At 41.8% G+C, this 25,638-nt stretch overlaps 1 protein-coding gene across 4 annotated transcripts in view; it reads right to left on the minus strand.

The window, feature by feature from the left end:
- Positions 1–25,638, minus strand: part of rsrc1 (arginine/serine-rich coiled-coil 1) — a 109,518-nt gene that overhangs the window by 50,851 nt on the left and 33,029 nt on the right. For 3 of the 4 annotated variants that reach the window (XM_027280209.1, XM_027280211.1, XM_027280210.1), the window contains exons 5-6: positions 19,243–19,306; positions 7,684–7,735 (exon numbers count right to left, since the gene is read on the minus strand). In XM_027280209.1, the coding sequence (XP_027136010.1) occupies positions 7,684–7,735; positions 19,243–19,306 (116 nt within the window). The remainder of the gene's footprint in view (positions 1–7,683; positions 7,736–19,242; positions 19,307–25,638) is intronic. The other variant, XM_019266924.2, reaches the window with a different exon arrangement.

The raw sequence follows: 25,638 nt of genomic DNA on the forward strand, positions 1-25,638 counted from the left end.
CTCATTTTCTCACACACATACACAGAATCAGAGAATTTCCTCTAAGTGGCTCTCTCTAGTACAGTATACTATATTGTTCACTAAAGCAAGGGAAGGTAAGTCGTACACTACTTTGACAAGTATTTGTTCACACCCTAGACCTTCAATCTCGGGAAAATGACAACTATTACTGAAATAACAATAACTGATAACAAAATATGAAAAACATGGAATCTAGCAACAAAATACAAACACAAACAACTCCACTACACCTACTCATGCATCAAATATAGCAATTGCTTTTAGGGCTGCAACTAACGGTTCTTTTCTCAAATGATCTATTGTTTTGTTTTTATGAAATGTAAGAAAATAGCAAAAAAAAAAAATGTCTATGGAGATGTCTTTAAAAATCTTGTTTCATCCAACCAAAATATATTCAATTAACAATAAAAAACCCCAACAAAAAACAGAAAATTCACACGTGAGTCGCTAAAATAACACAACATTAGAGTATTAAAATAGCTAATAATTAACACTTATTAATCAACCAACAAAATGTTTCAGCTCTAATTGATTTTTATTTTTATTTTAATTAAATGTTAAAATGCCTATGATTTTCTTCATTAATTTGGTCGTAATATAAAATAGATTATAATATTACAAAAACATGTAATTGCAATATGTCTATTGCAAAGAGAACGTATTATAATTTCTTGTTTTGTCCAAACAACAGTCCAAAAGCCAAAGATGTTTACTTTAACATCATTGCCGATTGTTGATGAACTGTAACAACTAATCACTGCAGCTCTAATTTCAATGTCAGATTTACACAGTAGTCCCTGTAAAATGTTGCAACTGAAATGCAACCACAGCACTGAAAGGTGGGCGGGGTGAGGGAAGTATCACACGCTTACTATAGCAAAGAGAAAACCAGGGCGCAGCAGGACATACGTTTATTATACCCATAAAACAAACCAAAAATCAATTGTACATAAAACTCTGATCCATGCAGTCTTTAGGTCACTCAGTCCGCCCTGCCAATGAAAGACACCTTTGAACTGGAAGGCTTATTTCTTACAGAAATAAATAAAACACACTTGTAGGTGCAGAGGACCATGGAGATCCATTTCAAACGCACGTCTTTTCTTTAAACTCACACGCACCTTTAAAGCGTAAACAGACTTCTTTTGAGAGGGTCAGAGCAACAGCTTGAGGCACAAGGCTCCTACTATGAGCTATGGCTCCCTAACAGAGCTTGACAAACCCTTCCATCCATCCATCCACCCCTCTCATCTGGAGGTCAGTCTGCCACCAGTGTCAATCTGCTACTAAGTGAGCGGCAGGGGCTGTTTGATAAAAGCTTATTCAGGTATTTGGTCCTGTGTAACTGGAGGCCCTGCTCTCTCTCTCTCTCTCTCTCTCTCCCTCTCTCTCTCTGTGAGACATAATTACGACTGTTGACTGGAACAGTGAGGTAATGGCACATAAATCCAGCTGATCAATGGTTACGGAGACTAAATTACAGGACACCCCAGTGCCATTATCCTCCTAAAGGACAACAGGAGAGACATTCCTGCACAGATGCAAAAGGGGATTTCTGCTGCTGTAATTGTTTTGTTTATCTGAATGTAGCGGAAGCTATGTTGTTACATTTTTATAGATTAATGCTTGAATATTTCACGCAAACATTTCAAGTAAGAGGAGATGAAAAGGAAACCAAAATCAGCATCAAACTGAAATCCTACAATGCAGCTGAGCTGTAAGCATCTCTGCTGATTTGTTAAGCTGAGGCTTTTAAAATTGGTGTTTAAAAAAAGGGCTGCAGGGTGAACATTAGCAAATCTTCTCCATGGACCAGGCTATTTGAATCATTAAACTACGAGTCATGATTAGCGGTTTTATTCTCAGTTTGTCTTTTTGCTCTTTCTGATCTTTGACTGTTAATTTAGAAAATCCAAATTCAACTGCAGTAATTTCAAAACAAGAATCTGTGAACCTCACAACTGAATACTCACATCCTTAAGTCATCGTGTTGTTTACCATCTTTTGGCTCAAAAAAACCCCCATTCTCATTACAGCAAAAGCCCTTACTTCAGTTCAAACTGCTCACAGTCGCGTGGTGTGCTGTTGTTGTTATAATAACACATTTAGCAAAGAGGACATGTAGTTAGGAGTTATTACTGGGTAATTCCCTTGTGTTCTTACAGACAAATCCTGTTTGAGATGAAGATTACAGCTGACAGGCGTCTGTGACAACAACCATAGTCATGTCACAGAAAAAGCAGCGCTATGACCAGAGTGTCAGCGATATGATGAAGATGAATAATGTGTGATTCACTGGCTAACAAATCCAGCGCTGCTTTACAGAGATGTCTTCCAAATCGTAGGGAGATGACAATGAACGTGCATAAGTTGCAAAGAGTTTTTAGAGAAAAGAAAAATATGCAGAGATGGCGGGGGACATAAAACCGAAGACTTGGGCCATGTAAAGAGCTAGGGCAGTCTCCCCATCCCGGTCACCTCTTATCCTGGCAGAACAAAGGGCGGCAGCCTCCTAAATGTGGCGCATTAGCCCTTTAGTTCCAGAGGGGGTAAGGTGACACCCTCCATGTATGTGGTCTGTTCAGCACACATCTGTCAGGGCCTAAGGGGGTGGGCTGTGATGGTGGGAGGGATAGCGGGTACTGGAAGCACAAGGAAGACAGAGGAAAGAAGCGGAGAGCTCCAAAGAAAGGGTGTGTGTGTTTCTTCAGGACCCCTGCTGTGACAGAAGCCTAATACCCCGTATTTACTGTGCAAGAATTAGTCTGAGCTCCCCCACCTCCCTTCGCCTCTTTATGTCTGTCACTCGATCAGAGAGCTGATATAAACAGACAGAAAAACTTACAGATACAAACAAGAAAGACACACTCCTACAGAAATGTTCATAACAGTAAGACACAAACAGATGTCTGGCAGTCCTTAAACTTTAGTTAAATTGGGTTTCCTGGTGAGCCAGCGGTCCGGGATACTGTACACATCATGCTAACGCAACACCCCCTGATCAGCTCTGGCCATGGACCAGTCGCTGCTGTCTCAACAATATTCACTTAGTGTTAAATAAGAGTGCCAGGAAATAAATTACAATTAAATAACGTGTTTTTTTAACCATAATATTCAAAGGTTCTTGGGATAATCTAAATCATCATAAAAAAACAAACATTTAAGTTAAATTTTAAACTTGGTAATTTCAATCAAATGACATTTAGATGAGTATTAGTTGTGAATTGTATCACTTGTATAAGAAACTTATACTATATTATATAAAAAGTATATTAGGAGAGAAAAGTGTCTTATTATAGACTAAAGATAAATTAAATAAAGTTATTAATTTAATAATTAAGGCCCGATGTAATTGGACAAGTTAACTATTTTAGACCTTAAGCACGATACTATGTAGCTATAGTTATAAACCAAATACTGAGTTGTGAGATAGCTCCATTACGAAACTCATTACTAAACATTTCTTCCTACCAATTCCAGGTGTCAAACTTAGACAAGCCATTGCAGAAAGTTAATTCAGACCAGCGAGCCCCTGCCAAGTTCAAGCCTCTGATGAGATCTTAAGGATTGTTTGTTTTGCTGCTGTCAAAGGTTCAAATGGGGAGAAGACGGAGGTTTTGATGACCCTTGGCCCTCAGGTCCTTAGTGGGTGTTCTGCAAACACTCCCTATTGACATGTGGATAAGGAGAGGCCCGCTGCCGTGCACAGCGCTCATGCTCATTTGAGTGGAAATGGACACTGCTCTGAAAAGAGCCAAGGACCGAGCAAGTGGCTGAAAAGAAAAGAGTATAATAGATGGGTGTCGTGGTTGCTCTTTGTGAGTGTGTGTGTGTGTGTGTGTGTGTGTGTGTGTATGCAAGTACATATAAATGAATGAAAAGTGCTTTGGTTCTGTAGGTTTGAAGACTGATAGTATATGAATATTTGTGAAGTATGGATGTTCTAGTGACAAACAGTAACAGAACTCTGTTTTCACTGTTCATAGGACATGAATCGAAATAGGGACACTGCTGTTTTTGCCATGACATCATTTTCATACTATACATACTGTGACTGCACAGAGCGAGGACGTTTCACTGCAACCTGACCAACAGAGGCTCTAATGACACATCCTGAGCACGAACAAGCAGTAAAACAAAATGAAGAAATGAAATCATTTTCTGACATTAATGACCATCCTATAAAGTCAAATATTTCAGATTAAATGATGAATATCTTGATGATATTTGTATCTAAAATGTACGTATCTTATGTATACATCTTAAGCATATTATAACAATAATCAGGACAGTTTTATTCATATACATATCATGTACATAAGAATAATTAAAGTTAAAAAACAAACAAAATAATCGGGGAAATCAGCTCATTATTGATGAAATTAGCAAGCAAGTTTTTCTTGGAAATATGGTGTGTGTGTGTGTGTGTGTGTGTGTGTGTGTGTGTGTGTGTGTGTGTGTGTGTGTTTGATATGTAGGCCAAGCAGGAAGTGACCCATAAACATATCCATCCAGCTCTTTCATTGGGGGCCAGTGTTGCCCTCCTCCTCATCCCACTACTCACGCACACACACACACGCACACACACTCTCTCTCTCTCAAAGCCCCCAGTGAGTGCTAAGCAGGCCAGCGGGCCAGCCGAGGGGGCTCATTACAGGTCCACAGAGCCCCCCAACACAAAGGCCTGAGCCGCTTTAGCCATGGGATGATCTGCTCTCTACTGACTAGAGAGAGTCCATAGACGGACAAAAGGAGGGAAGGAGGAGAGGGAGGGGATGGGAGAGAAAGAGGTGGAGGAGACCAGAGAAGAGGAGAGGAGTGGAGAGCCACGGGCTTTAAGGATGTCAGGAGACCCCGAGAGAGAAAGCCTGGCGGGCGCTCAGAGAGGAACGAAGGGAAGGAGGAGGAGGAGGAGGAGGCTTAAGCTCCACGGCTACGTCAGGACATTAACATTCACACAACCTCCCAACATCTGCTGCTTCCTTCTCGCCCTCCATCCCTCCCTCTTTCCATCCCTATCTCCCTCTGTCCGCTAACAGCACTAGAACAAAGACAGTGAGATGGAGAGTGAGAGGACAGATAGACAGAGAGGGACACGAGAAATTAAAACTGAGAGAATAATAAGAGATATAAGATGGATGAATTTAGAAAATTTGGCAGCTGCAGGGTCAGAGGACTTTAAAAAAAACATCCGCAATATTATACGAACATGATTTAAATTAGCGAGGACAATGACAAAAGAAAGGCAGAAAATAAGGGTCAATTTTTGTTTCATTTTTGTCATTTGTATTTTACTGTAGATCATTATGAGCGATATAATTGCGGGCACCCGAAGGCCTGACACAGGGCAGCCTGGGCTCTCTGGTGAAGACAACATTTGACTGAGCCATAAACCTGTTCTTTTGGAAGCCTCCAGGAAAGAGAGGAAAACCAGAGACATGTCCAGTGCATTAAAACCTCTCCTCTAGGCCCGTGTCTGGCCCTGGGCCTGTGTCTGCACCAGTCTGGCCCACTGCACTCAAAGCCACATGCTCAATTTTATGACGCTTCACCACCATTAGTACAGCATTAGCTCTGAGGTGGCAGGGCAGGGGGCACTGGGTGTCTGATGTACAAGAAATGTTTTAAAAAAACATAATTGAGCAAGGAAAAAATGAAGTCAGATTGTGCCAGACTGCATAAAAATCTCAAATTCCCACATGTAAACTATGTAGAGTCATTTCAAAGTATGATGAAGTATGTAAAATATGCCTCACAAAGTTTACATCAGTGGATTGCAGCCTTGTTCTGTGGCCTACAGTACGCCAGAACAAGTCTTAAGTGAGGTAAGTATGTGACTGCTGGGTGCTTTATGGATGATGTATAGATGGCTGCTTCTTTCATATATTTCCTGTGGTGAAATTAGAGCCCTGTTCTGAAGGGCTGGGCTGTGTATATGTGTATGTGTATGTGTGTGTGTGTGTGTGTGTGTGTGTGTGTGTGTGTGTGTGTGTGTGTGTGTGTGTGTGCGTGCACGCGCATGACTGTAAACATGAAGACATCTTTCTCCACAGTCAATCTCTGCCTGTCACATCTGGCTCGCAACTCTACCCCTCGAATACACACTGGAATATATACACCACGTGCATGGTGACATCTATGACTTATGTACTGGGAGGAGTGTTTGAAATTAAGCTGCAGTGAATATGGGCCCAGAAGCACTCAACGCGGAGAGCAGGAGAGTGGTGTATGTATTTGTCTGTGCGCGTGTGTGTGTGTGTGTGTGTGTGTCTGTGTTGGGAGGTGTGCTGTGAGTCTGTGTGTGGGAAAACAAGTACGTAACCCGTCCAGGTTCACAGTGGCGAGTGTGTTTATGAGACTGTGGCTCATTCTGAGCTCAGTGGGCTGAGAAATATGGCTAAAATACAGAATAATTCTCCAATACACAATGAGTATATCTTGATAGGTAGTGACGAGAATAAACATAGGTTACATCATTACATTTGAACAGATAAGTGCTGTCCTTTTTCAGGATCAGAGTGAGTGGTGGCCATTGTACTCACGAGTAACATGTCACATATAGGCATAAAAGTGAAGAAATCAAATAAATCAGCATAAAAATGCATTAAATGTACAGTTTGTTTCAGTGTATCTCCAAGTATATTACTGCAAATACATTGTAAACGCTTGCTATACTGACTGCCTGAAGCGATATCACAAAGGTATGTTTATGAATCAAAGTTTCCCTAGAGCACTGGTTCTCAAATTGGGGGGCGGGCATAAAACCACCGCAGGAGGCGTGTAGATGACCAAGGGAAAAATATGGAGTTAAACTAAGATGAATGAATAAGATTTATGTAAAATAAACAAACAGCTAAGATGAATGAATAAGATTTATGTAAAATAAACAAACAGGAATTGGTTCCCAAAACCTCGAATAGTTATTTTTTTCTTTTTTATAGTTAATGAATGCTAAAAAAATGAAATAAAAATGCAGGCATTGGGACATGCCAGAAAAAGTTTGAGAGCAACTGCTGCAAGCATGGCTAAAACTGTACTGCGAGAGATGAGCTTCTGCTGAGGAAATGAGTGACTCATATCTCGATATTTTTTAGCTGAATGGCGATACCTAATATATATCGATATTTTTTACGGCGCCGGACAATTTCATACATCTATTATTAATGGTCCGCTGGTAAATAGCACTCCCACCACTCATACTACAAATCCCACAATACACTGCAACAGCTGACACACAGGTCAAGACCTGTGCACCACCTCTAACCCCCCGCTGCAGTGTTGACAACGTAGACTATATTTAGTGACTTTTCAGACCCTCTAGCGATTTGTTTTTTCCCAAAAAGCGACTAGCGACAAATCTAGTGACTTTTTCTGGAGTTATTGGAGACTCTGACGTGACGACGTCAACGAGCAGTGGGAGACTTGGACAGAGAGAGAGAAGAAATAAAAGCAAACTGGCGGCTCAAGGGAAGCTCGCTAAATAAACTATATCGATATTAACAATATGGTCTCGTGCTATATCGCGTTTGAAAATATATATCGATATAGATTAAAATAACGATATATCGCCCAGCGCTATGTCAGATCATGGGAACAGGTAAAACCACACTGTAACCAAAAAACGATCAGAGGGAAGATAAAAAAGAAGAATCATCCACTTACCTGCAGCCTGTAGGACCATATGCATTCGAACTTTAGCCTGCTCTGCTGGAGTCTGCAGAAGAGATACCAACATGTAAGATAAAACTAATTAGTTGATGTGACATTTTAACTGTTTTCATCTTAGACAAATGTCAGTGACAATTACAGACTATAGCCTCAAACTAGTGAGGTTCAGTATGTTGCTCAAGGGCAAAGACCTTCTTAAGCGTTGTCTTAAAGGATGCTCTGCGTGTTTACTATAGCACCCTGCTGCCTGACATATCACAAAGTGCAGCTTGTGTGCAGACATCCTCCAAACTGTTACAACTTTATCCACTGTATATAATGCAGCTCAAAAAACGGTTGCGTCCCTCAGGCCGAGATATATTTTACCCATGATAATCTTTAACTGCGACCATTAGAGTGAAACTGTCCTTGCGGAGCACCGAGGGACAACTTCACCAATCTACCAGTCTAGTCGTCTGTAAAAAGCTCTGCTAGTGGAAAAACAGAAAGCAACAACATCTCTGAGACACCAGGGAGAATCAATGAGGATGAGATGAAGAGAAATTTAGAGACAAAGAGAGAGAAGAGAAGAGAGAAAACAAAAGCTGCTGTAACAAGTCTTTGGAGAGTTGGATAAGAGGGCATAGAGAGCACATTTTACAAAGATCACAGCCAAAAGACTCAACATATTCCCCTTCCCATTGTGTGTGTGTGTGTGTGTGTGTGCGTGCGTGCATCAAAAACGCTTAGTGGGCATGAACGGGGGAGGGCCTTGTGCTTTGACAGTTGTATTGGGAGGGGCAACCTTTTTTTTCCCTGACATGTCCTCAAAAGGGCCTTGCTGTAATTCCAATATCACTGCTATTAGATTTGAGGGTCTTAATTGTCAAGGAAGAATGATAGCTACGACAGGGCGCCGAGCAGTAAAAGGCGAGCACGCTCGCAAGATTGCTCTCTGAGCTTTTTTCGGCACCGCCGTGGCACGGCAGCCCTCGTTACCATGCAGCGGTGGAGACTGTGTAGGATTAGAGAGAAATTAAATGCTAATGGGGATGGGATCTGAATCCGCTGCCTGGGAGCATCATTTAGACGACAGGGCCGGGGCGTCGCTGACAGGCAGCGCTTCCTCCCGCCTCCCGCCTCCTCCAACAGAGACAACTCGGCTCTTACTCCCACCGTTCCTTCCCCCGGCTCCCCACCCCACCCACCGCAAAAAAATCTGATTTATCAAACTGTAAACTTGTCACTTTGTAAAAACGTCACTTTTCGGTGGCAGCCAGGGAAATATAATGACCCCCTTTAATGTGGCGATGTCAGGGTGCTGTATTCTAGATGGAACGCACATCAAGGCAGTGCAGACAGACTGACGCGCACTTAATGCAACATGGATGTCTGTGTGTGTGTGTGTGTGCGTGTGTGTGCACGTGCATCCCCTGTAGCAGGTGACAGGGTGGATCACGCTCACACTGACTGGCACTGCTCGACAGCTGAAATTACTAATCACTATTATGCCGGAGAAGATGAAGAACACTTGAGGCCTTCACCCACACACAGATGTGTATACACATACACACACACACACATACACACACACACACACACACGCACTTTCCATGCCCCCCTCATGAAGAAGTGATCAGGGAACAATCCTGTCTATTTTTTCTTGCTTTTTTTGGGGGGGCATCTTTGCTTTCATGGAACATTTTTTGCAGCGGAAGGAAGGATTACATGCCACAAAATAAAAGTCCTGGGCAGGATTCGATCTCAGTTAAATGGTGAAAAGGGCTTAGCCTGCCGAACAATCACAACGACACAGAAATCAGTCTTGGTGCAACCAGTCATTTAAAGCAATAACACATCACAGCTTAACTAACCTGATCATTGTGTGATGTGCAATCATCTTAGTTACAGTTTATTACGACGCCCCCTCAGTAATTACATTAGCATTTGTTTACATTGGCCTTAGGCCGTGTGTAGGTCCATGCATCCTCTGTGCGCACACAGATATACACAAACATTACTCCTGCCAGCTGTGGGTAATATAACACTGAATCAAACAGGATAGAAATCTGCTGCATTGTCTGCTGTTGTTGAAACTTTTAAGCAACTTGCTAATCTAAATCGGTGATGTCACTTTTTCCTCATCACCTGCTTTAACGAAGGTGGAGTGTGGCCAGAGGTGGCCGTCATGTTTAAAGCTTTCATAAAAGAACATCAGTTCTCTGCCATGAGTGATTATGAATTACTATTATTACTTTTAAAAGAAGACAAGAAGAAGAAAAATCAGGTTTGTTCTTCCTTCCTATCTACAAAAAACGGAGGCTGATCCAGGCTAATTTATATCAAATTATCATCACAAGTAAAGTAAAAAGGTAGTCAGAAGTCAGCTCACAACTAAGCAAACATAATGATACAGAACCCACACACAGACACTTCCCAACAAACTCTTTATTTTTCTCTCTAATTCACACATGCACACCCACTTCCTCTGTGTGTAATTCATTAGTAAACAATAAAAAGGCGTTAATTGTGCTCCCCAGAGACAGAGCGGCGTTCCCCCCACTGGGAGAGCGGCACCCGCTGCATCTGAAGTGGCTTCGCCCCTCAATTAGAACTGTGTCTTTCTGTCGCATACAAACAAACATGAGACACAGAGAGACGAACTCGGTGCGCGTGTGTGTGTGTGTGTTTAAAAGGAGTAAGGTGGGAGTGTGTGTTAGAAATGAGCAGCGCTCTACTTACGGGGGCTTTAAATGATCACACTGTGAGGAAAGGGGAAACAGGCAGAGGGGGACAAAAGACAAGACAGACAGACAAAGTTGCTTTTGTTTTCGTCAGAGCTCAGGAAATCTAGCAGACAAATGAGAGAGTGCAAAGAGGAGGGAAGGTGAGAAGAAATTTAAAAAATGGCCAGGAATATAGACAGAGAGAGAACAGACAGGATCAGACATCAAAGAGAGTGGAAAGCCTTCTATTGATAAAAGGTGGTTTGTTATAGAGTAACATATACAATAAATGGACTGTACTTATATACCGTTGAGCTGTTAACAGAAGTGCTTTACAATGTCTCTCAATTACCCAGGCGCACACACACACACACAGCGATGGCGGCGAGGCTCCTGTGCAAGGAGCTGACCGGCTCATTAGGAGCTTTTTAGGGTTCAGTCTTTCATTCAAGGACACTTTAAAATGCAGACAAGGAGAGCCGCCACAAAACTTGAGATTAATTGACCACCTGCTTTACCAATCGTGCCTCAAGCCGTCTGAAAGGCAAGACTGAAAGAACTACAGAGTACAACGTGTCATCGTGCCACGTTGGATTTGGGGGGGAAAAAAATTGCACATTTGAAGGCGGGGTGAAAATCTGGACATCGTAGAGGCATGTGAACTGTGGGAATTTTTTAAAAAATATGTAGATGATGACGCACACGTTCAGAACATTTTTACAGAGTGTTGCATTCGGTCGTTCACATGAAAAGTGACAAAAATAGTTTTGTAAAGAATTTTTAAAAAAAGGAGCCTTGAATTCTGCCTTCTTTACTTTCCTCCGCAACACCTTCTGACAAGCACTGCAAGCAATAAGTGTTTCAGTTTTATGTGCTCAGGCTTTGAGATATTTGTCTCTTGTGCCCCATGGCTGAAACACTAAGAGCAGGAGCCCTTTATGAATATGTGTTTTTGAAACCCAGTCATGGATGTATGGTGCAGGTATTATTATCAACACCATAGGCAATGCATTTTTCCTCTCTCTCTGTCGAGGTGTAAAGGAACCTTTTTTTTTATATATATAAACTCCTTTTCATAAGAGAATCTACCGTTATTGGAGTTTTGTCGGCAGCAGCGACACCTACACCCATTTGACTCGGGCTAACTCCTGCCCTGAATGTGACAGGAAGTCCAGCATGCTCACAGTAGGCCTCCAGCTTGTTCGCTTACCTCACCGCTGTGACGACAGACACGCTGAGACATGCTTCGCTGAGCCTAAGTGCCTAGCGTCTGTCCCATTAGTCAAAAATAAACACATCCCATTAGAAAAATAAATAACCCTCACTTGAATTGATAAAAACAATGCCACACTGTGTATAATGAGGTACTGCATGCAGGAAATTTCATCTATTTGTAGTCATGCTCTGGTCCGACTGGGACTATTATCATTATTATTATTATTATTAAGCCTGAGGCGAACCAGACAAAGCAAAGTACGGTGGGTCAGAAGATGAATGCATGCCTGTTAGAGCAGGCACAAAGGCAGAGCAGGTCAGATAAGCCCTCTTTGGTCAGATTGTGGTCAGATAGTCAGACTGTTGTCTCACTAAATGATTTACACACTCTATCATACCAGAAAACAAGAATTAATTTATGACTGACCTTCACAGTGTTGCAAAGACTTAAAAGGTTGAATGGCAGCAAACGTCAACACACGTGCAGTTACTTTAAGTCATCCTCTCTGTACATAATCTAATGATACATAATCATTCGCTCAATCTATCATGGCCATATTCAGTCACAGGCTCAAATGAGACGTGACTCAAAAACTGAAGAAGTGAGGATGAGAGCAGGGGGAGAGGGGGCGGGACAATGAAGCAATGAAGGGTAAGATAGAGACTGTAGGTCAGAGAGTGAGAGAGAGTGAAGAAGTGCCGGTGTTCCTGATGATTAGTTGAGCTCTAGAGTAGGCCGACACAGTAAGCCATCATCTCCCAGGCAGCTCCAAGGAGCAAAGCAAGTGCGGCTTGTCTCTGCTACAACTGTGTACGCCACTATGTACAAAACATTTCAATTATTTTTAATGTTTTTAGTTTTTGAAGTGATGCAACCCTGATTTTTAGCCCTTCAAAAGGTATTAATTAGCTACTGTCTCATCATTTTGTGTCACTTTAAGCATTAGTTTCCTACATAATTTTGACATACTTAGCCAGTGTTGGTAAAGATTAGCTTTAAAGATAATGCAGAAAGTTATCATTTTCCTCATCATGCTGAGGGAAGCCAAATTACACTCTCTCATCATGCTCATGTTAGCACACAAAAATCCAATCGGACAGATTCATGACTTTGTCTCTACTGTATGTCCTCTAGAAATTTTACAATAAGACCAGTGTGTTTCTTTAACGGTTTTTAGAGAAATAAAATCGCCACTGCTGTAAAAAGTGAGTCATAAACATTGCATCGTAAAACTAGTGTTTGTAGCAAAGTTTAACAAAACTAAATTCTCAAGGTCAACAGATAAATCGTGATATTGTAAACACGGTGAATGGTTATTACGCATAAAGAAATCCAGTAAAATCCAGGGACATTTGTCACATGGTACCCTCTCTTTCCCGCTTCCTGTCTCCTACTGAGAATCTGATTCAATGCATGAATACATAAATACAACATGGGTTTGAGTAAAGTCACCCGGCAGTTCCAAATATCTCCAAAACACTATCTTGAGCAACATGGGTCATAAGTTCACCTACTGTAACATTAATCTTAATTGCACCACTGTAACCATTATTATCTGTCAATAAACAGTTTCAATACATACACACACACACACATATTCACTACCCGCCTCAACTAACTCTTTACGCTGGAGCTGATATGCTCAATATTCATGTCATTATATTTTTAAAGTCTTCATCTGTTTCCATTTTCTTTCATTTGTTGCATTCTGCTCGGTCTTCCTCCACATCGCCTCTTCTTCCTCTACGCACCACACCACCACCACCTCCCCAAACAAACACATAGATATATCCCATACCCAAAAGAGGACAGGGGAAAACAGAGCCCCTAGAAAATGCAATATTTCTGTTTTTAATATCGAGGTCTATAAGATCAGGGCAGAGATGGGTTCCATGGCAATATGTTTATTTATATATTTTATAAAGGAGGGGGGGGGGGAACTGCCTATCAGTGTATGTATTTGGGGGGCCTGGGCCTCTGTATCGGAGCTCATCTTATATGAAAAATAATGTTGTGTATGGCTATACTTTTATATATAATGGCAATATGGGATCAGGGCTCTTTTACAATGTGCCATACTTCAGGCTAGGGCTAACAGCATTTTATGGCCCGCCAGCAGTTCATCTTCATGTCTAAGGCAGGCAGGAGCACTGCATAATAATGTCGTTTCCTGCCCCCAAATGCTATTTCACAGGCCGGGGCTCATTTCTCAAACTTCACCACTTTTACAATTTCCCAAACTTTTATTCCCGTCATTATTACCAACAAGATTTCATTACGTATTTAGAATGTAAACAAGTCTGAGTAATGACACTCCCCCGTCTCCCTGGAATCATTCCCGCTGATGGCTTGGCTGCTATCTCAGACACACAAGTATGAACACACACACGCACCAAAAAAAAAAACATGCACGTGCATACAAAGACACAAAACCTCACGCACTGCAGTTCACCCACATACAACCATACACGAAGTACGCGTACGTACGCTCACGTAACTGCCCCAGCCAAGATACAACTCAGGCAGTAATTTACTACCCCGTGCATGTGTACGTGTAGGTGCGCATGCATGTATGTGTTCCCGATAAAGGGGGAGGTGGTGAGGGTGAAGGGGGGGAGAGAAGGAGAGAGTTTTATACTCAACTCACATAAATCATGTAGAAGAAAAATGAGTAAATGTGCAGGCTAACTCATCTTCTCCCCATCCGGAGAAAATGAAATTCACTGGAATACCTATCAAAACTGCAATCATCCAGAGATAATATCTTCTTTGGTCTATCTGCACTTTCCGATTTAATTTCCTCCATGCCCTTGACATCCAGCGATACCATTAAGATGAAGCACATACAGTAGGGGAGTAGTTCTCACGTTTTGATATATGAGATCTCCGCGCTTAATGTAATATCATCATTTGAAAATTAATGCAATCTTTCTTTTGTTTGGTGGGTGTGTGTTTTTTTTTTTTTTTTTGGAAACATTCAAAGAGCAAGCTACAGTGAGACAGGCAACAAGACGGAGAGCAAGACAGTGATGGGGACATGTGAAAAGGAGACAGAAAAAAACAAGTGATATGCAAGAAAGGAGGGAAAGGCAGAGGGTGGGGTGGGGGCGCCTCCTCCACCTCCTCCTCCTCTTTCCCTCCTTCCATGCCAGAATGACATGCAATTACGTCTGGGCCTGCCCCATGTCAGAGGTCACTCAAATTACTCCATCATTTAGCTGTGCGTCGAGATGAGAGAGAGAGAGAGAAAGAGACCACCCCCAGCCCCCTCCGCCCGTGCTTCCATATCCTCCCAACCCCCACCACCACATCAAATATCATGCAATCATTAGTGTAATAAGCATGGAAATCTGTTTGCAGATTATCGACACCCCCCCACCCCTCCTCCCTTCCCCATCCTTTATCTGTCCAGCGTCTCTCTCTCTCTCTGAGCTGTTTATCCTATACAATCATATTAGAGGGGAAGAAATACAAAGAAAGAGATACAGAGATAAAGAGAAAGTGTTTCATGAGAAAGAATCAGAATAAAGACAATAAATAATCACATATCCTGACCGCTGAACTTTTTAACTTCTTATACACTAAGATGACTTTCGGTGAACTCACCGCTACATTCAGCGAGGGCAAGCTGTCACATTCTTGGTGTGTGAGTGTGTTGTCCTGACTCCAGCTGCTGTTGCCTATCTGTCAGTAGGCCAACAAGGCTATTTGCCTCAGTAAACTCTTCAACTCACCGAGGGACACTGGGATGACACCAGCCATCGCTGAAGTAAGCCATGTGTACAGCAATCCGGTGACGCATCAACAAAAGAGACAAACCCGTCCCTGTATGCTGTACAATATAATTTGGATGAAATAAGGAGGGCTGGACAGCTCACAGAGAAGCAGAAGTTCAGAGAACAAAGTTAGAAGAGCCAATATTAAAAAATGTAATTTTCTTTGTTTTCTAGGCATTTTCATGTGCCATCATGACCTTTAAAACAAAATGGAGCATGTTTTTCATACTTTGCTGTACTAAGGGTGAAACCATGTGATGTGTTCCTGAGTCACTTTACTCAGATTTTTACCATCCTGACGGCAGCAACATCAAGTAAAGCTTACACTGCTGACCTCATCCAGTAACCAACACAGAAATTAAACAAAGCGTTTCACTGACAGCAGATTTGACAAAGAGACAAATCAAATAAATCCAGCTGATTGTGTGAACTGAATACTTCAGTGTGGGTGTAAGGTTAGAAATCCTGCTGGACAAATAAAAGTCACAACCTTACCTAACCCTAACCCTAACCCTCAATTTCAGCCTGTGAATGATGCAAAAACACTTAATGCCTGTGTAACAAATTAACTCTGACTTTATTCATTACAGGAAAGCTTCATTATGTATACGGAACTGGCAATGTACTAACATTTTAAGATTTAATTAAAAAAAAGAAACCAATAGCAATTTTCTCCCCAAAACTATGCGTACACGGGTCTTAATGTGTAATAATTTCACTTAAAGTAATTGTATATATGTTATTAATTAATATGAATTCAATCTTTTTTTTTTCTATAGACAAGATACATTACTTACAAAAGCAAAGGTCCCATCAAGACACAATGTAATGACAACACAGATGTGTCATTTCAGTTTTCTGTGAATCGTGACCTCAACTCAACCTGCAGTCCTGGACTGACCTGTAAATCAGCATTTCCTGGTCTCTACATCACGTCCTGTTCAAACACCCATCCCAGAACGGTTGACTACCTCTCTGTTCTACCTCTCCTGCTCTCTCGTCTTCTATCCTTCCCCGGGCAGTGTGCGCGGTAGAACGATGGGTACAGCTGCTGATTGAGCCAGTAATCCTGATGAGGCTGATTCCTCGTGTATTGATTGAGCTGCTGGCTTTCTTCTACTTCTCTCTAAGAAGCTGTGCATCTGGACTGATTAGCTGCTGTAGGCCACCTCTTTCACAATCGCTCCATTCCTCCCAGAGCAAGGAATCGTCCAACTCAAACTTCAGTGTTTGTGTATGTGTATTTCATATGTGCGCAAAAGCAGACACTAACGCAGAGCACTGGGAGCAATTAACTCGAGCCTTTTTCTCTGTATCGCTGCTGATCACGCTCAGTCAATCTGCTGAAGTATGAAAACAAAACAAACGCAAACAATAAAACAAACCTCAGACCACATAAATCTTAATTACCCGCCTAATTACTGCAGCAGTCTTTCACTCAGACTGTTAACTTAACAGGAGGAGGTAACGTTAGTATTTATCATGAAAAATCAAGAGCAATTATTTGAACGGAAGCTTGAAAATTTTAGTATTATTTTTGTTATGAATAAACAAAATGACAGTCACAGCTATCGCAACTGATTCACTATTCAACTATTTAAATTATTGGCAAGTGAATTATCGTCTTTAAGAATAAAAAGTGATTCCTAGATAGAGACCAGGTTCAAGGTAGTTGAAAATGACTTGAGCTTGACGACACCATGATGAGTGTCAATATGGTTGATGCACTAATCTTAAGAGCAGTACATCAACAGAAAGTCATAAATGCCCGTTTAGAAATCCACAGAGATATATGTGTGAAGTATTGAGGGGAAACAACATTTCAAACAGCCCGGCAACTCAACCTCAGAGGGAGACGAGCGGCATTATTTACGGTTCTCCATCCCGAATCGTAATCAGAGTCTTGCGCTCCCCAGGAAGCTGACTACTGGGGTGCAATCTCCCCATAAGCATAAACACATCCATAAATTCAAACACTTAGTATTCAGGTATTCAAATTCCCAGAGACATATATACAAAAAAATGCACTGGTAAACATAGTAATGTGTGCTTGTGTGTGTGTAAATGTGTAATGTTTAACTCCTGAGCTACCCTGATAAAGAAACAGCACTAACTAAGAAACAAATGCAAACATGCTATAATCTGTCCTATTAGATGCACTTATGCAGAAAAACATATAAAACATACAAACTGGTTGCAGTAATCCCTGCCAAGAAACCTCACATTAATGCATGTATACTCACATACTGATACCAGCTGAGACATAATTGTGTAAAGGACAATCCAGTTTACATTCCTATTTAGTACATTTTATAACTAAAAAGAAAATATATATAACTCATTGTATCTTTGCCAGATAAGTGTAAAATACATACAGATATTTGTCTGCAGAAAATATCGACTGAAATTAATTCACATTCCTCCACTTGCCTTTAAGAGGAAGACTCATCTCAACATGAGATGCACACTGCCTAATGTTTGCCCAGATATAACTGCCAATACACATATTGATTAATGCAGTGTATGCATGTAATCCTCCCTTGAATAATTCACACCACCTTTTATGTAGTACAACATCAATCACACCCTCAGACCCTCCCACAGACATCCCCAAAGCCAAACTAGACCATTACTTCATCGTGAACCACATTTAATGTTTGTCATTTTATTTAAGTGTCTGAATTCTGAGTGAGAAATTTATAAATGACGTAGTGCCCTCAAGACACACACACACAAAAAAAACAGTGTTCATTTTTAACTGTGCGTGTAATAATAAAGAATGAACTTTTGGTGTAAGTCAAAGTCGCAGTTTTAACGTGAACAGTGAGCACAATACAGGCTAAATCGCTTCACTCTCCAGTCTACTCTCATCTATTTCTTAAGTCTAACAACAATGAGCAATAATTCTGCAACTGAGCTTGACAACGATGAAATCTGAGGTCAACTTTACTCCATCTTCCGCTCACTCAAGTGGAGAGTTACTGCGAACTGTTTGAATTTCGAGGTCAGTCATTTGTGTGGCATATTCAGGGTCATTTGCGTAGCGCGTGGTGGGGCAGAGGGTCATTTGCGTAGGGTGCTGGGAGCTGTGGTTTAGTATGCAGCGAGGCAGGGGAGGGAGGGCATCCGACATCCATAGAGAGCTGGGACCCTCGCTGACCCCTGTCTATAATTCATCCCCTGGAATATGGGGCACATCAAACCTTAGTTCCTTCCCACCCAAAAAGAGGAGAGAGAACCTTTTCACTTTGTTGCACGGCACTCTGACCCCGTATTAAAGCAAGTAGCAAGAGAAACCTTGGAAATGTTGGCCATTAAATTTTCAGGGCTGTCCCAGGAGAACGTTTCCAGCAGCAGGCCCTCCATTCGTGGATGGGAGAAGACTGAGGAAAGGCCCCGTGTTGGCAGAAGGAGGGAGAAGGAGGGAGGACATGTGTGTGTTTCAACAGTTCTGTCTAAAAGGTTAAAAAATGATCCTTTTCTACATCCATGTGCAAACGGGTATGCAAAAATAAACACTAAATGAGGCAGAAAAGAGTGTATAACCTGTGTTTGTGTGTGTTGGACAGAATTGGGGATAAATGAATCACTAATATAAAAGCTGGACCAGGCCCTAGGGGAGACACTACCCTCCCTCCTACACTGTTTTCTGTTTCTCTCTCTCTCCCTGCCTGCTAGCTGCAGGTATTCAGCTCCAATTCCGGAGGTTTCATTAGGAATGCAGATATCAAAGTGTGTGTGTGTGTGTGTGTGTGTGTGTGTGTGTGTGTGTGTGTGTGTGTGTGTGTGTGTGTGTGTGTGTGTGTGTGTGTGTGTGTGAATGGGGGATAACGGGGGGGTGTCGTATAGAACTTACCAGATGTTCTAATCTGCCTTTGATGTTCCCGGCGTCCCTGCAACACAACAACACATTTCCCGCACTGTAAATAAAGTGCAGACACAAAACGTCATTTAATAAGAAGAACATTTTTGCAGACACACACTCACACACACCAAAAAATACACACACATAAATACATGCATGAGAGACAGAAGAACAAACTCTATTCAGATGTGCTTTATGAACAGTTCAAGCCAGAATTATGGCTGAAATTTAAGATTATTTTCATTATTAATTAATCTACCTGTTATTTTCTTGATTCAGTTGATTTATTGTTCATCTACAGGATGTCAGCATATAGTTTCAAGAGCTATGAATAATGAAATCACCTTTAGATGTCGTGTCAACAATCACTCCAAAGATATTGAGTTTTTAGAATATTGAAGAATATTAAAAAGCTGTAAAATATTCACACTTGAGAAACCAAAACCTGTAAATCTTTTGCTGTTTCTGCTTGAAAATTACGATTATCATTTGGTCTATGACTTAGTCGATGAACCAGTTAATTGTTTGAGTTGTGGTTGGAATAAAGTCAACTGTCATAATGTTTCTCTTTCAGTTATCGAGCGAGCAGGATGGAAATGGTGGTGCAAGAAACTGATCTTGACGATTGAAAATATTTTGGTTAATCAAAAGGGAGAAACAAATTGATAACTAAGAATTATCCTAATTGTAACCTTTCAGATTGAAGTGTGTGTGTGTGTGTATGTATGTTTGTATCGACGCCAGACAGAGGTTAACTAACACTGCTGGCAGTCATAATAATAATTTCCAAGTACAGAGAGAGAGAACTCGGAGCTTATTATCTGTGAATTAATAAAAAAAAAAATATGTGTGTGTGATTATCAGGGTAGCAACAGCAGAATGGCGAGCCGAGGAAGTGGAAGAGGAGGGGAGATGTGGAGGGAGGGTCAGTTGGTTTTAAAAAGAGCAAATTGGCAGTAAATAATAGATGCAATTTTGGCACATTTCAAATTTGCAGCAGTGGAAATCAACAGATCAAGAGAACACAAACAGCCTCCGTCCCCGATCCCGGCACCTCCCCCCCCAATCCAACTCTGGCCCCCATTACTGACAACTCCACCCTGGCTGTGGCGTTTCACTCCGTGTGTGCATGTATATTTGTATTTGTGTGTGTGTGTGTGTGTGTGCGCGCTGAGAGGGAGGAAGGCTTATCGACAGGCTTCAGTTGCTAATGCAGCCAGCAGCATCACAGTGTAAATCTACACCATCTCTAAAATTACATACTGTCTAATCCGTCCCACCCTTTCCTACTTTCCTCCATCCATCCATCCATCCATCCATCCATCCATCCATCCATCCATCCATCCATCAGGCCAGGTCCCATACCCAGTGAGACCACAGACCTAAGCCATTCCCACATCATCAACATTTCTAAATAATGGTTTGAAGGAATGACAGAAATTCTAAACAGAAATATTAACAAAGTAAGAAATGAGTCGCAAAGACGACAGTACAAACTCACGAAGAAAAGATGTTTGCTTGTTTATTCTGTGCTCTGTCAGTGAGCCGCATGCAGACAAGTCAACCACTTAAGGCAAACTTCATCTAGCTGTAATTACATTACATTCTGACAAACACCCCGCCACATTCATTATACATGACGGGCGCCCGGCAACCAGACAGCAAGACATTTGTTACCGTGGTGACAGTGTGTGTAATCCGCTAATGAAGCGCAATTAGTGAGAAACAATCTAACACAGGGGAGAGACGCGGCGCTCAATCCCTCCTCCTCCACTCATTTCCCTCCACTTTTTTCTTCCCCCTCACTCTCCTTTTTTGTTACCGCTTCATTTTTTTTTTATTCCCTTTTATTTTTGTGATCCAGCCTTTATTAAGCTCTTCACTTGCATTTAATCTCACACTCTGTCATGTGTTGTCTTGATTTTATCAAGGGCAAGCTGTCCAGCGCTGTCCACACCAGGGCCGAAGGGATCGCTCTATCCATTAGAAGCACACAGCTGACACACACATACACATACATACACACACACACCATTTTACATCCTCATCTCTCCTTTCAAAACATCATATAATCTGCTGAGGTCTTCAGGGACAGAGCTTTCCTTTTCTCCTTATCTCGCTCTTCCCTCCCTCCCGCCGTTCTCTGTGCCTTCAACGCAGAGGCAGCATCGATTTCTGAATTACGCCACAATATTAAATAATTAATATACTTGCCATGATTGATGTTTTGCATTAGGCCAATATTAGGTTATCAATCAAAATCCACTTGGTTTAATGTAATAATATTGAAAATGTGTCAGTGCCTGTTCATCCAATTTGTAGCGGAGGCAAGCCAGATAGTAATGGTGGTGTAGCACAAGGCCTCAGAGACACTGTGGCCTGCTTACTACAACCATAGGAGCACATTATAGCCCCGGCACACAGCAGCGACGGGGAGGGAGGGAGACGGGGGAGTGATGGAAGGGGAGATGAAGTGAAGACATGGAAAGACGGGAATGAAGCAGATCGACAGTGATTCGTGATTTGCTGTGTCAGGCGTGGCAGTCACGCCCCATGTTTGAGTTTGCCCTCATAGAAATATAGAAGCCTCCCAAAATGAGTCAATGACTTCAATTGGGAACAGTTTGGTATAATAACTTTAGACATTTTGACCTGTTGTAGTACGAAAATCACAGGTTAGCAATAACATTAACAACGGCTCAGGTGTCCCAGCAGGTCGTGACAGTGAGTCAGCATGCACAGGTCTCGGGACCCTAAAACTGAAGCATTAAAACAGCTTTCAGCCACCATTAATCTTATTATTTACACATGCATTTCCTACAACGTCAAAATATTTTCTGTTAAGGGGTGTAGTTTAGCTCAGTTGGTAGAGCAGCCGCCCCAGGTACAAAAAGGCTTAGTCCTTGCCGCTTCTGTTAAAAAGGTGTTTAAAAAAGGGAACGAGTACTTGATGTTTTTGGTGTCTGACAAGTCAAAGATGTGTATCTACACACTCAATCAAAAAACTAGCTTCGTGAACAATGATCTTGGACCTGAACTCATTCTTAAGCAGGCAAGCTAAACCTAGGGATGCAGGAGCCAATGGACAGTCACTGAGCCTTGAAAGCTGTGACCTGCCATGACGTGTGCCTGAAAAAGTCTTTCTGGGAATTTCTGGTATTGGCAGTGAAACGCTGCATCATTCAATTTCTGGTATTCCGTATGTGGACTACTGCTCTTTTCCCTTTGCAATAGCTACGAGCCAGAAAGACTGGCAAGTGAGGGGAAGGGAGGGCAAAGACAGAGGAAGAGTAATGTACTGTTGTTCCAGGAAATGGTAATTAGTTATCCAAGGTCAATTACGTAAAACTGGACAAACAAGTGTGAGTGTTAAACTGAACCCTGGCAAAGTCAATACTGACCAATTTAACATGGTCACTGGATCCATCACACTGTCTGCACTTTTCTCATTCCTGCTCTCTTATCTGCCGTCTTTTATCCTCTCCGATCGCACAGTTTTCCCTCTCGCCCGTGCTTTCTCTCTGCCTCTATCATTCACGTTACGTGCTCTGTTTCACCGTCTCTTGCACTCTAACGAGGATCTTTAGGCTGTTGCCTCATCTTACCTCATTCTCCTTCCACGTGTCTCTCTTTGCCTGTCATTTTGTCCTCTCCCAATCACCCACCTGCCTCACTCTTTATCTCTCTCTTTGCTCTCTCCTCCTCACCCCTCACCCTCCCAAACCCCTGTGCTCCTGCTAGCAGACAATTAATTACAGAGCCAGCACCAGATGAGTTGTCATCTGTGGTCAAGTTTCTATTAATTGCATTAGGGCTTCAGGTTTTTCTAATCTCCCCTTCCCTTCTCCTTATCACCCCCAACTCTTATTGAGTGTGCCTGAAAGAGCACACTATATACTATTCACCACGCTTATTATTATTATTATTATTATTATTATTATTACACCCTTTTTTTGGCATGCTTCTCCTCCCAGAGTTTTTGTCACACATACACAAAAAAGGTATCAAAAGTCTTTCAAAATAAAAGTCCCTTCAAAATAAAAGACTTTGTAAAACTCTCTCATTAACAGACACAAGACCACACAAGCATGCACAAACACACACAAACACAAGACAAAATTCTTTCAAAATAAGAGCCCATTAAAAAGGCAATGATGACACAGCTTGTTGTATTAATACTGAATTAGCTGAGCAGTGTCAATAATAATGTATGGTGGCGACGGGGCCAGAGTCAGGCACACTCTTTCGATTTTTTTCTAGTTTTTCTTTCCCTTTACTTGAACCCTCCTTCTCCTCCTCCCCCCACCCCTTGACATCTTCAGTCAGTCAATGGAGGCGACAGAGGGACTTAAAATGCAGAGGCAGTCATTTGATTTCTAGCTAACAGAGCTGCCCATTAGCCCAGCACTCATCAGCCATGCATTACCTCTCAGACATGCTGTCCTGAGTGTGGAAGATTTAACCCTTTTACTGTCCACTGTCAAAAGTCAGCCTTACCTGTCAATCAAAATGATGTATCCAAGTATTGTATAACTGTGGTGAAATACCACATCGGTGGTTATTTGTGTCTCTGTTATGGCTTCATCATAGCTCGTTTACTATGGATGAGATTCGTGAATTGAACCAGAAGGTCTTGAACTGACTTTTAAATCAACATTTAAAGCATCCGCAATAAATACATTAGCACATTTTAACACATCACTGCATGCTTTCACACTCATATGTTGCAAATTTACTGATGGAAATTGTAAGAATGTGACATCTTTTACAGCCTCTTCATCCTGTGTGGAGAGTTTGAGCTTCTACCCTTCAGCTGGAGATTTAGACCAGGTCACCCGATAACTAATTTCACCATTTAACTACAGGGGGCTGATTATGTGTTTTACAGCGTACTGTACAGTATGAACGTGCATTGTGTTCTGCGTCCTAAATTGGCTAAGGGAGAACCGCACATGTGTTCTGCGTCCTGATTAACTAAGCGAGTACTGTACAAAATGCGTGTAAAAAGGTGTGTGGTTAGAGGTTTTACAGCCTTAAAACATGTATAATAATTGTAAAACTCACTTTGCGGATTTCATTTATTGCGGGTTATTTTTAGAACGTATCCCCCGCGATAAACGAGGGACCACTGTATTGCATTGTGTTTTATATGCCTTCATCCGTGAACTTACATCTCTGTGTGTTCTACGTTTTACCTTGCTGCAAGACAAACTTCCCCGTCAGGGACAATAAAGTTAAAGTTATTCTGGGCTTCTTTTTGGTCGACAAGTTTGATGAAATTATGTTTTTGTTTTCAGACTAACAATTATTTTCTAAACCCCTTTGGTCTTTAAAAATGGTAGAAAAACAAACAGCAGTCAAAACTTCATGATGATGGCATTGGTCTGATGGACAGCAGTTAAAACATGAATTATCTGTCGGTTAGTTTGATTGTAAAATGTTCAGATAAAAAAAACCTATAACCTAGTTGTTAGGTCAGCTTTTTTCCTTTCTTGAAGTGTCCCTATCTTTATTTCTCTGTATACTTCAGCTGCAGAAATAACATTTTGGCCTACTGCACCCTCTCAACATGATATCAGTCAGAGATAGCGAGGAGAGGAGCTAAAACGAGATGCAGCAAAGGGAAGACAGGACACTGTAATGCTATGAAAGAGACATCATTCATAAGAGCATGTGTGTGTGTGCGCGTGCACCCCCTTTGCCACAGTTGCATGCCTTGTCAAGCGTGTCATTGAGCATTCATATGTTGTTTGACTGCTGATAGAATGGCAGGCATATTTATTAAAGAGCCAATGTGATGGGGACACCAGCGCAAGCGTGCACACACACACACACACACACACACACACACACAGAGAAATAAACACTCAATGCACTAATACACAGTCCACATCAGTGACATCTGCCTGTTTAACTAATAGAAGGCAAAAGCTTGATATTAAGTAGTCGAGGGACAGATGCACGTGCACACACACATACACACACGCAAGTACAATAATACAGGGAGCTCAGCTTTCCCTCAGGCCTGATTGCCATCTCCATAGCTCCTTTTTAACAGGGCTGCCAATTGAAATTGAAATTGTATTCTTGTGTGTACTATCAGAGCTACCTCTCAGGGTTTTTATACAGCTAAGAGGAGGACTTGTGCGGGGGGGGTGCGCACACACACACACACACACACACACACGAAGGGATAATGCAGGGGTAAGTCAGAGGCTGTCACTCTCCCATGCAGAACACACAAGAGGGAACAAAACACAGACTTATGCTTCTGTGCTTTCTATGTAATTCGGCGTGCATACACACACATATGCACGCATACATTCGCAAGTTCACAAGCTGCCCCTCCCCACACTTTCCCAGTGGAGGGGGCTCTACTTTAGCATA

The sequence above is a fragment of the Larimichthys crocea genome, chromosome VII (genome assembly GCF_000972845.2).
Source record: "Larimichthys crocea isolate SSNF chromosome VII, L_crocea_2.0, whole genome shotgun sequence".
Classification (NCBI taxonomy): domain Eukaryota; kingdom Metazoa; phylum Chordata; class Actinopteri; family Sciaenidae; genus Larimichthys; species Larimichthys crocea.